The following is a 14860-nucleotide window of genomic DNA, read 5'->3' as shown; positions in this document are numbered from 1 at the left end:
CAACTAACTGCTATTCAATCTATTACAGTCAAAATTTTATTTTTTTTTAAAAATGTACACTACTGTTACACCAGATATGAGTTGCACTGGTGTGACACTGTGGCCTGGCAGGCCCTGAAACGCACACGCGTGAAGGAAACTGACTGCTATTATATTACAGTCAAAAAAGTTTTGGTTTTTTTTAAATGCAAGCTATTGTGACACCAGTGAGTGAGTGGTGGCACTGGGCAGGCCCTGAAACGCACACTAGTGAAGGAAACTGACTGCTATTATATTACAGTCCAAAAAGTTTAGTTTTTTTAAATGCAAGCTATTGTGACACCAGATATAAGTGGTGGCACTGGGAAAGTTGGCACAGTATACGCTGTGAGCCTGACACACACGCTGGCAGACAACTAACTGCTATTCAATCTATTACAGTCAAAATTTTTTTTTTTTTTTAAAATGTACACTACTGTTACACCAGATATGAGTTGCACTGGTGTGACACTGTGGCCTGGCAGGCCCTGAAACGCACACGCGTGAAGGAAACTGACTGCTATTATATTACAGTCAAAAAAGTTTTGGTTTTTTTTAAATGCAAGCTATTGTGACACCAGTGAGTGAGTGGTGGCACTGGGCAGGCCCTGAAACGCACACTAGTGAAGGAAACTGACTGCTATTATATTACAGTCAAAATAGTTTTTTTTTTTTTAAATGCAAGCTATTGTGACACCAGTGAGTGAGTGGTGGCACTGGGCAGGCCCTGAAACGCACACTAGTGAAGGAAACTGACTGCTTTTATATTACAGTATAAAAAATGGGCTGAAAAACTCGGCTTATACTTGAGTATATACGGTATATAAAAGTGATAAAGATAAACAATCAGTATATGTGTTCCAAAAGTTATATGTACACACATAAAGAAACGTGTTGTATATAAGAAAGGTCTACAGAATTTGGATAGACAGTGTACATGTTAATAGACAGATTCCAAAGCTGTGAGTAGTTCTAGTTCATAATTATATTTTAAGTGTTGAAGTGTATTATATGAAATATCACAATAAAAAGTAACTATATAACTATATAATTCTAAGATAAAGTGCATAAAGTGAAAAACGATCATATTATAGAATTTATTCAATAAATCTATCAGAGATCTATATTAAGTAATCAAATTCATTACATTTTCTATGATTAAATTATAAGAGATAAAGACCTGACTGGTCCAGAATTCATTTATGTGCATTTAGTAGATATGTCCCCAGCACCAGTATCACAGACTAAGAATAATCTGCAAAAACAAAAAATAGTTAAAATCCAAAAATTAAAACCAATATGACAATGTCTATAATAACGGATTGAGATCATAATAATTAGGGCCTATTGAAGTCAGGGTTTTAAATTCCCTAATTTCCAGTGAGCTTCTCTGAATAATAGCCTTATGTGTGTCCCCATTAATTGACTGTTTAACTCTATGATGTAATCAATCCTGTCCAGCATCACTATAACACCACCCCTATCAGCTGGTTTTAAGACCAAATCCTGCTTTAGTTGAAATATTATCCTTTCCTGCAACTGTCAAAAATGACCTACCAAGCACTCAATAAACCCTTATCTAACAAACTATTTAATTCCCCTACTTTAACCCTTTGTGTCACTATACCCCACTCCCTCTAGCATGTAAGCTCATCGAGCAGGGCCCTCAACCCCCTCTGTTCCTGTACGTCCAGTGGTCTGATCTCAATTAAGTGTCTGTTAGTCCAACCATTGTACAGGGCCCAAGGAAATTGTTGGCGCTATATAAATAATAATAATAATAATAATAATAAAAAATAATACCGTATATACTCGAGTATAAGCCGAGTTTTTCAGCCCATTTTTTGGGCTGAAAAACCCCAACTCGGCTTATACTCGAGTCATAGTCTGTATTATGGCAATTTACATTGCCATAATACAGACTGGGGGAGAGGGGGGCTGGCAGAGATCTTACTTACCTGTTCTGCAGCTCCTGTCAGCTCTCTCCTCCTCCGCGCCGTCCGTTCAGCACCTCGGTCAGCTCCCAGTGTAAATCTCGCGAGAGCCGCGGCTCTCGCGAGACTTACAGTGTGAGCTGATAGAAGGAGCTGCACGGACGGCGCAGAGGAGGAGAGAGCTGACAGGAGCTGCAGAACAGGTAAGTTACAGCTCTGCCAGCCCCCCTCTCCCCCCCCACTGAACTGCCACTGGACCACCAGGGAAGGAGAGCCCCCCTCCCTGCCATGTATCAAGCAGGGAGGGGGGACGAAAAATAAATAAAATATAAATAAAATAAGAAAAAAAAACAATAAGAATAATAAAAAATAATAATAATAAAAAAAAGGGGGTATAAGGACCACTGTGGGAGGGGGTGGGGGGGTATAAGGACCACTATGGGAGGGAGGGGGGGATAAGGACCACTATGGGAGGGAAGGGGGGATAAGGACCACTATGGGAGGGAGGGGGGGATAAGGACCACTAGGGGAGGGGAGGGGGAAGTAAGGACCACTAGGGGAGGGGAGGGGGAAGTAAGGACCACTAGGGGAGGGGTGAGTCAGGACCACTAGGGGAGGGGTGAGTCAGGACCACTGGGGGAGGGGGGTGAAGGAACACGGGGGTGGGGAGGTAAGGACCACTGAGGGAGGAGGAGGGGAGGTCAGGACATATGGGGGGGGGGGCAAATATCCTTGCACCGGCCCTGCACACACTGCATTCATACACTGCATTCATACACACACTGCATTCATACACACACTGCACTCATACACACACACTGCACTCACACACACACACTGCACTCACACACACACACTGCACTCACACACACACGCTGCACTCATACACACACACGCTGCACTCATACACACACACGCTGCACTCATACACACACACGCTGCACTCATACACACACACGCTGCACTCATACACACACACGCTGCACTCATACACACACACGCTGCACTCATACGCACACACTGCATTCATTATACACACACTGTAAATAAATATTCAATTAATATATTTTTTTTAGGATCTAATTTTATTTAGAAATTTACCAGTAGCTGCTGCATTTCCCACCCTAGTCTTATACTCGAGTCAATAAGTTTTCCCAGTTTTTTGGGGAAAAATTAGGGGCCTCGGCTTATATTCGGGTCGGCTTATACTCGAGTATATACGGTAATAATAATTCTCTATATTGAGACCATTATGTCTTCAAATGTTCCTCTATTACTTCTTAATTTTTGTTTCTTCCGTCTGCAGACTCACATGACGCTGTTATAAGATTTAATGCCGCTCCAATCTCTGGATTTGAGGAAGATGTGGGAACCAAGACTACATTTCGTTTGCTTAATTCACAGGTAGAATTAATGAGTTTAGAGATAAAGCTAGATTCAGTCCTTTGCAGTGATTTGGATTTCATATTAAATATATATTCTTTGAAATCAGTGTATGTATTTCAATCACCCTTAGAGGCAATATTCTAAAGTGCAGGTTAAAACAGTATATGCACAAATTCTACGATCTAATGAGGATACAATAGTTTCAGAAAGGCTTTGGCCAGCCTGTGTGAAATAATAGCAACTTTAAACGACCATCTTAATTATTCATAACTCTACTATTTGCAGCTAGTCTCTGAAAGTAATCTTCGATTCCTGGAAGATCCTATGTATAGAACAGGAATATTACTTATGTGGGATCCCTCACAATATAAAGCAGATCTACGTCAGGTAATACATGCACATAGCAATGCTTTGAGCTTCAATATGCACATTTCATCTTTACTATTCTGCTTATGTCAAGGCTTCGCTGTGCAAATAATAGTCACTAAATAGTCATTTCAAGTAACCCACTTGTTAGATATAAGGAAATGTTAAATGGACACTCTTAACCCTCTAAACCACTTCAGCTTCAGAAATTGACATGTTTATAAATTCAACTGGTTACACCTCCCAAACTTTAAAGCAGACAACCAATCATGTTACTTCCTGGTTGTTTAGCTCAGTGGAGCTAAGTTCAAGATGCAGACAATTGTAGATTATGCTAACACAGTGTACCTATAATCTTAAATTTTATAACACGGCAGGAGGCTTCGTATTTTGCATTAAACTCTCTTTACTAATTTCAAGCAGCACAGATTTAACAATAAAGTTTAGTGAAAAAAACATTGTGACAGGGCATAAAAGCCCCCCCCCCCCCCTGTATCTCTTCCTCTTTCTTTGATGAGATATAACAAGAAACACATCCTTTAAATACAATAAACAGCGATAACAATGAAGATTCAGACTGTAAACGATCCGAATCCCGAATGGATGTCTTTCGTAGAGTGTGAAGACGATCCCATGTATTGATCCATGAAGGTGAATCAAACTGAAAAGAAACAAAATATGTGAAAGGGAATTGGAAATTAACTGTTTGTCATAAATACATTTATATATTCAAATTGTATGTAATATGTAATCATAACAAATAATTAATCATAATTTCAATATGTGTGATATCAAATTAATCACATAATAATTAAATAAACACCCTGAATTAAAATCTTTATTGAAGTACAAACCAATGAATCATAGAAAGATTGAGGGGGGAAAAGGGTGGGGAAATACTCGCCTCCTGTCCTAATAAAATTAAGATTATAGGTACACTGCGTTAGCATAATCTACAATTTTATAACACGACAGGAGGCTTCGTATTTTGAATTTTTAAAGCTGTGGAAGAAAAGCAAAAGCAGCATGAGAAACCTGCCGGAAAGAAAAAAGCCCAGTCCGCGGATCGCAATATGTCGGTGGGCTAAGCCCCCCCCTGGAAAAACCTATGTGGATGCGCCCTGAACCGAGTGTGCGCCAAAACAAGATTCTAAAGCCGCTAGAGATATCAGCCAGCAAATGAAATTAGAAGTGGTCCCGACGGGGATGTCCATAGATGATCGGTACGCTCTACATATACTAGTAATGTGTCCACCACTCATAGGCGGAGAACAGTCAGAAAACAGGATATGAGATGGAGGAAAGGTCTGTCTTAGTCAAACACGAGATAGAAAACGACATTCCTTCAAGAGGGAAGGAAAAACCATGCACGTCAAACGATGACGTCTGCAACCAGTCTGGACACCATGCTTGACTCTGCCATCGGGGAGTGATGAGTAACAGAGTGATCTTGTAGATCCGTATGTGATGAATGACTCTCGCCAACCTGGAGAAAAGAGGAAGAGCGTAAGCTCCTTGGAACGTCCAATTCTGAAGTAAAGCGTCCACTGCCTCGCACTCTGGATCTGGAAGTCAGCTGAAATATCTCTGTAACAGACTGCTGGTCCAGGATGCAAATAGGTACAACTGGAGCTGTCCCTGTAGAGTCCTCAGAGTGCAGAATATCACGACGTTCAGTCTCCAGTCGCTGACATCCCTCCAGTCTGCCGGTAGGTTGTCCATTCCTGGTATGTACTCTGCTCATAGAGTGATGTTGCGGTTAGGCAGAATCGGTATCGGGATCCCGGGATCGTGCTCTGCCCAAGCGGTATATGTATTGAACCGTCGATATGTTGTCCATGCGGAGGAGTATGCAACAATTAAATACATCTTTGGCCAGCCTGCGTATTGCGAACGATCCTGTGATCAGTTCCAGACAGTTCATGTAGAGACTTGACACCTCTTTGGCCCATGGTCCACCCGTGGAAGCATGTGCACAGGGGGCATCCCATCCCCATAGACTCTCATCCAATTCCATGATGAAATCCAGCATGTGTCCGAAAATTGCTCCGCAAGTCCACGCCTGCATGGGAAGTAACCACCAATGTAGTTCTGTCCTTACTTCTGGTGTTACTGGAATCCCATGGTCGTAAGAGTGGCCCATCTGTAAATAATGGACTTTCACCCATTGCATAGCTCTTTGGTGCAGTGGACCTGGAAAAAAATCACCTGGATGGATGAGGATAGGAGTCCCACCACTGGAGCCAGGATTCATAGAGGGATGGAGTCCTTGCATAGAATACGGTTTCAGAATTATGGTGAAGCACCATGGTGCCGAGCTGAGTCCTAATGGTTGCATGTGAATTGGCAAGGATAGTCCTGCCAGAGGAACCTCTGGAAGCATCTGCTTTCTGTCATCATGGGCATGGAGAGCTAGGTGTCCTTCAGATCTAGACATGTGTACCAATCATTGGCCATTAGAGATTCCCATAACAGATGAGTACCTTCCATTCTGAAATTGCGGAATATCAATTATATACCTCTATATCACATTTGCCCTAGTAGAGAGATTTGTTATTGTCTCTGTAGAAATATGAAGATATATATGTTTGCCATTGGCTATATTTATTTTCTTTGTCTGTATTTCTGTAAATGGACTTTAAAAAATGAACTATACCGGGAACAGAACATACCAGCTCTGAGTATTATGGGTGCTGTAGTTCCGGAAACAACCCAGAAGTGACGTATCGCAAGTATCAAAAAATGTCATGGCGCCAAAATCAGCAATGCAAGACAAGTGATTCTAGAGACGGTCAGAGGATGAGAAGTATGATGATTGGAACGCATGGTTAAGGGGTGGAAATGAAGCACAGTTAAAACGCCGGAACAGGAAGGACAGTCGATTGAAAAAGCCTATTAAGTAGGATAAACACGTCTCGGAGGTCGGAGGATCCAAGGACATTACCATTGTATTTATATTTTTGTTTATTTTACAAATAGTTAAATTTTTCCACATTATTTATAATTGTATTTTATCAAATAAAGAGCACTGTGTGCACTTTACAACTGGATCCAGACTCCTCATACCGGGTACCACAGGGGAAATGTCACCCACAATAGACACTAAAGTGATTCAACTTGGAGCCAGTTTGAAGGGCTCCCTACCAGGTGAGCGTTCCTATATGTGTGTGTTTGATTTATCATTATCCTTCAATAGAGATGTCCTGAATAGTTCGCTGGCGAATAGTTCCTGGCGAACATAGCTTGTTCGCGTTCGCCACGGTGGGCGAACATATGCGATGTTCGGTCCGCCCCCTATTCGTCATCATTGAGTAAACTTTGACCCTGTACCTCACAGTCAGCAGACACATTCCAGTCAATCAGCAGCAGACCCTCCCTCCCAGACCCTCCCACCTCCTGGACAGCATCCATTTTAGATTCATTCGGAAGCTGCATTCTTTTTTTTTTAATTCTTTATTTTTGAAGTGCAGTGAACATACACGTAGTGACAATGACATATGGTGCAATGCAAAACGTTGGAATACAGACTTAGTTATGAAACAAAATGTCAAGAGGAACTGCACATTTTTAAAATATAAAACAATCATGCTAGGTAAACTTGTCTTGATATAAGTGAAAAGCATGGCATAGGGAAATCGTCAGACATGCTGAGAGTGTTCGTAAGTTTGAATACACATGCTTGAACTGAAGAGGGGTAAGGGGATTAACACCACCAGTTATAGATCAACATTAGTGATGTCCCGAACAGTTCGCCAGGAACCGTTCGCTGGCGAACATTGCGTGTTCGCGGTCGAGAACACGAGCGATGTTCGGTCCACCCCCTATTCGTCATGGAGGTGGGAGGGTCTGGGAGGGAGGGTCTGCTGCTCATTGGCTGGAATGTGTCTGCTGACTGTGAGGTACAGGGTCAAAGTTTACTCAATGATTACGAATAGGGGGCGGACCGAACATCGCGCGTTCCCGGCGAACTGTTCGGGACATCACTAATCAATATGTGTGAATCAGAATATCAAAACTAGAAATAAGTAGACTAAATAACCTCTTAGTGAGTGCTGTTAAATGCTAGACAACTGACTACACCTCATAACAAGGGCATTTTAGATTCTCAGCAGCAGAGATGTTTTAGCCAATTCCTCTGACATGCTTCAGAGAGTGGTCGACTCTACTCGCATCCATGTGCCGCTTAGTAGTGCTTCCACCGCCTGCCGGGTGCACCAGAAGATCGCTCTGTCCACGAGGGTCAGCAGGTCGGCGCATCAGCACCCTTGCTCCCCAAGCCCAGTCCACTGTGGAAGAAGATGCCTGGTTGCCCCCCAGCCCTCCAGCTTCAGTATAAGTAACCTGTGAGGTTCTGGGATCGGTCCTGTTCAGTCGTGGGCGGCTGGTTGGTATGCCATCGCCCCCGGGCTCTCTGTTCCGAAGGAGAGCACAATGCTGGGGCATCTCTGGAGATCTCTTCCATCCTAGGTGAGGTGAGTAGCAAAGCCCTCTGCCGTGATTCAATCTGATTCCAGAAGGCTGCACAGAGAGCATCGAAGGCTGCATGGAACTTAGCTTCCCAGTGTGTGCTTGATTGCTCTGTCGGAGTGGCGGCCATCTTAGCTGTGACACGATGGCTCGTTTTGTCAGGGATTTTTCCTGTGTAATCTAATTGCAGTTGCCTGCCTGCCAGCCTGTGTGTCAGGCTCACAGCGTATACTGTGCCCACTTGCCCAGGGCCACCACTCATATCTGGTGTCACAATAGCTTGCATTTAAAAAAAAACAAAAAACTTTTTTGACTGTAATATAATAGCAGTCAGTTTCCTTCACACGTGTGCATTTCAGGGCCTGCCAGGGCACAGTGTCACACCAGTGCAACTCATATCTGGTGTAACAGTAGTGTACATTAAAAAAATAAAACTAGAAATTTGACTGTGAAATAATAGCAGTCAGTTTCCTTCACACGTGTGCATTTCAGGGCCTGCCAGGGCACAGTGTCACACCAGTGCAACTCATATCTGGTGTAACAGTAGTGTACATTTAAAAAAAAAAAAAACTTTTTGACTGTGAAATAATAGCAGTCAGTTTCCTTCACACGTTTGCGTTTCAGGGCCTGCCAGGGCACAGTGTCACACCAGTGCAACTCATATCTGGTGTAACAGTAGTGTACATTTAAAAAAAACAAAACACTTTTTTGACTGTGAAATAATAGCAGTCAGTTTCCTTCACACGTGTGCGTTTCAGGGCCTGCCAGGCCACAGTGTCACAACAGTGCAACTCATATCTGGTGTAACAGTAGTGTACAATTAAAAAAAACAACACTTTTTTGACTGTGAAATAATAGCAGTCAGTTTCCTTAACACGTGTGCGTTTCAGGGCCTGCCAGGGCACAGTGTCACACCAGTGCAACTCATATCTGGTGTAACAGTAGTGTACATTTAAAAAAAAAAATGTTTTGACTGTAATAGATTGAACAGCAGTTAGTTGTCTGCAAGCGTGTGTGTCAGGCCTACAGCGTCTACTCTGCCATCTTCTGCCAGTGCACAGTGCCACTCACATCTGTTGTCACAGTAGCTTGCACGCATAGTACCACTAATCGGAAAAAAATGACAGGCAGAGGCAGGTATGTTCTTCCCCCCCAGCCACGTACAACACCACGGGTACCAGATAGGTGACAACGAGCACCCTGGGATGCCTGTTGTGGTTGGTCTGAGGACGAAGAACGGGACATGAGTAGCTCGGCATCCAACCTTGTGCAAATGGGGTCTTTCATGCTGTCGTGCCTGTTGAGGGACCCTCGTATAAAAAGGCTGAAGTAGAACGACCTGTACTGGGTGTCCACGCTACTAGACCCCCGGTATAAGCAGAAAATGCCTGACATGTTACCGATTTACTGCAAGTCGGAAAGGATGCAGCAGTTCCAAAATAAATTTAAAAGTATGCTTTACACATATAAGGGTGATGTCACAGCACAACGGGAATCTAACAGGGGAAGAGGTGAAATTAATCCTCCTCCACCCACGACCACGCCGGCAAGGACAGGATGCTTTACAGACGTGTTGTTGATGGAGGACATGCAGAGCTTTTTAAGTCCTACGCATCGCCACAGCCCTTCGGGGTCCACCCTCAGAGAACGACTCGACCGACAGGTAGCAGACTACCTCGCCTTAACTGCAGATATCGACACTGAGGAGCGATGAACCCCTTGACTACTGGGTGTGCAGGCTTGACCTGTGGTCTGAGCTATCCCAATTTGCGATAGAACTTCTGGCCTGCCCCGCTTCAAGTGTCATGTCAGAAAGGACCTTCAGTGCAGCAGGAGGTATTGTCACTGAGAAGAGAAGTCGCCTAGGTCAAAAAAATCTAGATTACCTCACCTTTATTAAGATGAATGAGGGATGGATCCCGAAGGGACTGACAGTGGGCGATACATTCGACTAAAAAAGGCCTGATGAGGGGGAGGTAACAGGGATTAAACTGATAAGAATAGTACTACTTAACACACAACTCCTATCTGGTGGCACATTAGATTACACGCGCAGTGCACCAAATTTGAAGTACTAGGACCAACCAAGCATATTTATCCATCTCCCGGTTCCTAAAATCAATGCCATATACACGTCCCCTGATAGGGGACATAACAGGGATTAAACTGATAGGAATAGAACTACTTAACACACCTTATAATAATGCAGAGAGAGACAATGCAGAGAGAGGAGTCTGAAGAAGAGGAGTCAGAGGAGGAAGGTGGCTTTGAGAAGGGGGAAGACCAAACACAGCAGGCGTCCCAGGGGGCTTGTTGTCACCTTTCGGGGACCCCTGGTGTTGTACGTGGCTGGGTGGAGGAAGAGACCTTCAATGACATCAGTGAGGACAAGGAACGGGATATGGCTAGCTTAGATACAACCTTGTGCAAATGGGGAGTTTACGGTTGTGCAAATGGACTGTTTGCGGTTGTTTGCGGTGCGTTAAACGGGGAGTTTGGTCTGTCACTGTGAAGCGGGCGTAACCCTTATACTACCTGATCAATACAACAACATACCTGTTGTTTTAAAGCACGTTATTCCTAACAATTTAGGAATGTTAGGTGATTTATGCCCTTTATGGATTAAAACCAGACTCTGCATCAACTATGTAATTTTCCATGGGAGTTTTGCCATGGATCCCCCTCCGGCATGCAACAGTCCAGGTGTTAGTCCCCTTGAAACAACTTTTCCATCACTATTGTGGCCAGAAAGAGTCCCTGTGGGTTTTAAAATTCGCCTGCCTATTGAAGTCTATGGCGGTTCGCCCGGTTCACCCGTTCGCGAATATTTACGGAAATTCGCGTTCGCCGTTCGCGAACAGAAACTTTTATGTTCGCGACATCTCTATCCTTCAACACACTGAACTTAGGAGATCTCTCTCCATCTTTTATCTCCCTGTTTTATATACTATACGGAGACAACTATACCTGCATATTCAGAAGAACAAGAGGGGTTGTATGTCACCCTAATGCATACCAGCTTCAAAGTTTAGAGCCTATATTCAAAAGACCATTTACAATGTGAGTTTATTTCCACTCACCCTCACCAATATATTTCACCTATTGTGTAACAGATTTACACTATATATTTCTGTTTTCCTTTCTATGTATGACTTAACCCACCCTGATTATTGAATGGGTGAGTTTATGCTATACTTTATTCATTTTATAGCGCTGCACTATTTACACGTGGTGTTTTAGGGGTTAACCACTTAAACACCTGGTTTTGTGTGTTTTTAAGTATTTCATTTAGTGGGTGATTTTGGAGCACCCACACAGTGTTTCAGCTGCTACATTTAATATACTGTAATAGATTACGATAGAAGTGCCTATATTTCACACATTTGTTTCTATGCTAAATATAAATTAAGTTAACCCATTAAGGGCAGAGGCACAGTTCCAACTTCTGAATCCAAAACAAAATCCTAGAATGTGTGCTCTGTGTTTGTCCAGCAGTAATTTGACAGTTTGTCTTTAAGTGCATCCATAGATATTATATATATATTTTTTAAAGGACATAAATGGATTTTTGTTAATATCCTATATGTAGACGTAACACAATATTAAGTGTGAATGAAATGTTAAAAATGGGAAAAAACTATTTGTTTCAGGTTTTGCTTATAATTAACTAGTGCAACTAATGCAAAATGACTCAAAATAAATTCATGCATTAGTCTTGGTTTGGATCTAAATAAATTTTTGGTAGCAAATAATAGCTCTATACTAACCCTACCCCTAACCCTACATCAATCCTACCCTTAACCCTATGCTTATTCTAACTCTAACCATACACCTCCCCTAACCTTATCCCAAACCTTAATGCTATACAAACCCTAACCCTACCCATTGGCAGAACTACCACAGTTGAAGGGGTCGCACCTGCGATTGAGCCAGTCACTCCAGGGGGCCCGCCCACCCTGCGGACCCGTTCGCCGGCTATGTAACACGTTTAGGGGCCATGCTGTTAGGGTCACCCAATGGCAATTAATTTCCAGGGGGCCTGATCAGCACTGCACTTTAACAGGGAGACAGGGACCCCTTTGATGTTGTCAGACGCTGGGAGGAAGTGACTTCCCCGGTCACTTCCTCCTAGCAATCACAGTGCCGCGCGGGAGGAGGAAGGAGAGGAGGGAGTCAGAGTGGGAACTCTCACTCCCATCAGCCTGAGCCACTGGACCCCAGGAAAAGTCACCCTCCTGCACCTAAAATGTAGGAAACAGGAGGGTGACTTAAACATTTTGCATGTGTGTATGTTAGTGTGTGTGTGTGTGTATGTCTATATGTATGTATGTGTGTCTGTATGCATGTGTGTTTGTATGTGTGTGTGTGTGTATGTGTGTCTGTATGTATGTATGTCTGTGTTTCTTGGTATGTATGTATGTGTGTGTGTGCCTGCATGTGTATCTGTTTGTCTGTATGTGTGTGTGAGGAAGGGGGGGACTAATGGGATGGGGGGAAGTAGACGTATGTGGGGCTAGACGTTTGGCAAGGGGGAGGGGGAACCCAGGGCAATTTTTGCTCTGGGGCCTGATATTTGTAGTTATGCCTCTGACCCAACCCCAACATTAATCCTAACCCTAGCTGTAAGTCTAACTTGCAGTGTTTCCCTCTGCTGATGTCAGTACTGATACAGCAGATGGATTTCCTAGCTTACACAGAACAGAGCCCTATATGAGCACACTCAGCTGTGTTATTGCAGCATGAAAGGGAGATCTCCTTCTCATGCTGCAGCTCCTTCTTGCTGTCCCTGACGATCACACAGTGATCGGTGTTGGGCAGCTGGCAAAGCCAAGCACGATTACTATAGGCAGGAGGGCAAGTCGAAAGATCCTAACAGGTTATTTTCAGACCTTAGTGGTCTCCCTCTATCTGGGGGTAGGCTGAGACTTATTTTGGCTAAGTGCGATCACTGATGCACTGTGGTTAAAATCTATTTAATGGACTATATTTAGCACTCACTTGGAGTGCTGCAAATAGCTCATGAGTCAGTCTGGGGCCACTATATATGGTCCCAGCTGACAGAGAAAAGCACCAGGTATCAACCAATCAATCTCCCCAGTTTGAACAGGGATTTAACACTACTCAGACCAAAACTGCAGGACGTTTCATCCTCCTAACGACATCAATGCCCACTATTTTTAGTATTGCATGGACCATCCGTCATAAAGGAGTTGACCTTCTTCATAAGATACTCTGTTTTCTTTAAATTTATGTTACATCTAAAGTAAAAATACATTGTTTACACAAGACAAAACTAGGGCATACATTGCAAATGAGCAGAAAAAATAGACAGATTGTTTAATTTTCCCTTCTTTGTACGCTTTCTCTATGCTGACTGTCAAATTTAAAGGAGAGAGCTTATAACAATGATTGACAGGGAGCTTATATGGAGGAGCCCTGTTGCACGATCGGTAGGTGAGGATTTCTACATTTAATTTTGTTTTTCACACTTCACAAATACATATTTTATAATAAATACAAGGGAAGGAAAAACATTATTAACCATTTTTGAAGTGACATTTTCCCTTAAAATAGCCTTTAAATGTTTGTTTGTTTTTTTGGTTCTCCTTTGCACTTTGTAACTTAATGATCACGCTGCCCTCCTTGTCGCTTGCCTTTTAATTCCATTTATTATCGCTTCTACATTGTGCCGGATCTCAATATCTCAAGATCTCATTTTGTACTCCTCTGCCATTTAGTCTGCTGTTTGCGCTTCTATGGTATTGCTTTTAGGGATGGATTGTAGATAAATGTGATTGGCAACTGATACAGGACATTGCTTTTAGGAAAAGTAGTTCCTACATGTCCTTATGTATTTTATGAAAATCGTAACACAAAATAAATAGAGATTTAGACATGGGGAGCCAAGTGTAAGTAGATAAGATCAGATTTTTGGATACAGAACAACTTTAATGTGTTACAATGAAAATTATTGTTCTCATGCAGAACCAGAATACTGTTCCTCCTATCTCTAGGATCATTGAAGGTCCCATAACTCAGTTCTCTAAAACCATAACAGGGAAAGTACGAATTCAACTTGTTTTAAGAATTACAGTAAAATGCTAATTTAGAGTCTCAATGGCTTTTTCTGTCTGCGATATAAGCTACTTAACAATTCTAAAAAAACAGCATTAAACAGATATATTTCCAGCTGAGATTAAAAGCCTTTGTACCATGCATTAGTATTTTTTAATATCACCTATTTCAGGGAATCTTGTAGAGAAAAGGGTGGGCTCAATTTTTGATGGCAATATCACAGCCACAGGTTGGAATTCAAACATTAATTAATCAGTGTAGGGTCTCAACATATTGCCATCTGAGTATATACAGTGCTTTGCTTGTGCTGTTCTAGACTTCTTGATTAGAAACATTGGTAGTAATTTATATGGGAATACATGCTTTGGGATATTCATGGAACAGTCTTTCTCTTTACGTCCACTGGCTTAGAAGGGGGGGTGAATTAGATTAGCAGTAGATGACTATGAGAGATAAATATTCTACACAACAACTGCTCGCCTGTGTCTGCTGGTGTTTCACTATATGGTTGAAGGTTTAAGATATTAGAGCTTGAATTGTTAGTGTTGTAGACTTGAAGATTGAAATCTGAAATTATCAAATGTAATGCTAATATGTAATTCTTTAAGTTTCTC

At 42.5% G+C, this 14860-nt stretch overlaps 1 protein-coding gene across 2 annotated transcripts in view; it reads left to right on the top strand.

Moving 5' to 3' along the window:
• ST6GAL1 (ST6 beta-galactoside alpha-2,6-sialyltransferase 1) overlaps positions 1 to 14860 on the top strand; it is a 58214-nt gene that overhangs the window by 38353 nt on the left and 5001 nt on the right. The window contains exons 3-4 of one of the 2 annotated variants that reach the window (XM_063442345.1): positions 3259 to 3356; positions 3624 to 3725. In XM_063442345.1, coding sequence (XP_063298415.1) covers positions 3259 to 3356; positions 3624 to 3725 — 200 coding nt within the window. The remainder of the gene's footprint in view (positions 1 to 3258; positions 3357 to 3623; positions 3726 to 14860) is intronic. The other variant, XM_063442346.1, reaches the window with a different exon arrangement.

Source organism: Pelobates fuscus, chromosome 2, assembly GCF_036172605.1.
Source record: "Pelobates fuscus isolate aPelFus1 chromosome 2, aPelFus1.pri, whole genome shotgun sequence".
NCBI classification, from domain to species: Eukaryota; Metazoa; Chordata; class Amphibia; order Anura; family Pelobatidae; genus Pelobates; species Pelobates fuscus.
This window is presented reverse-complemented; position numbering and strand designations above follow the sequence as displayed.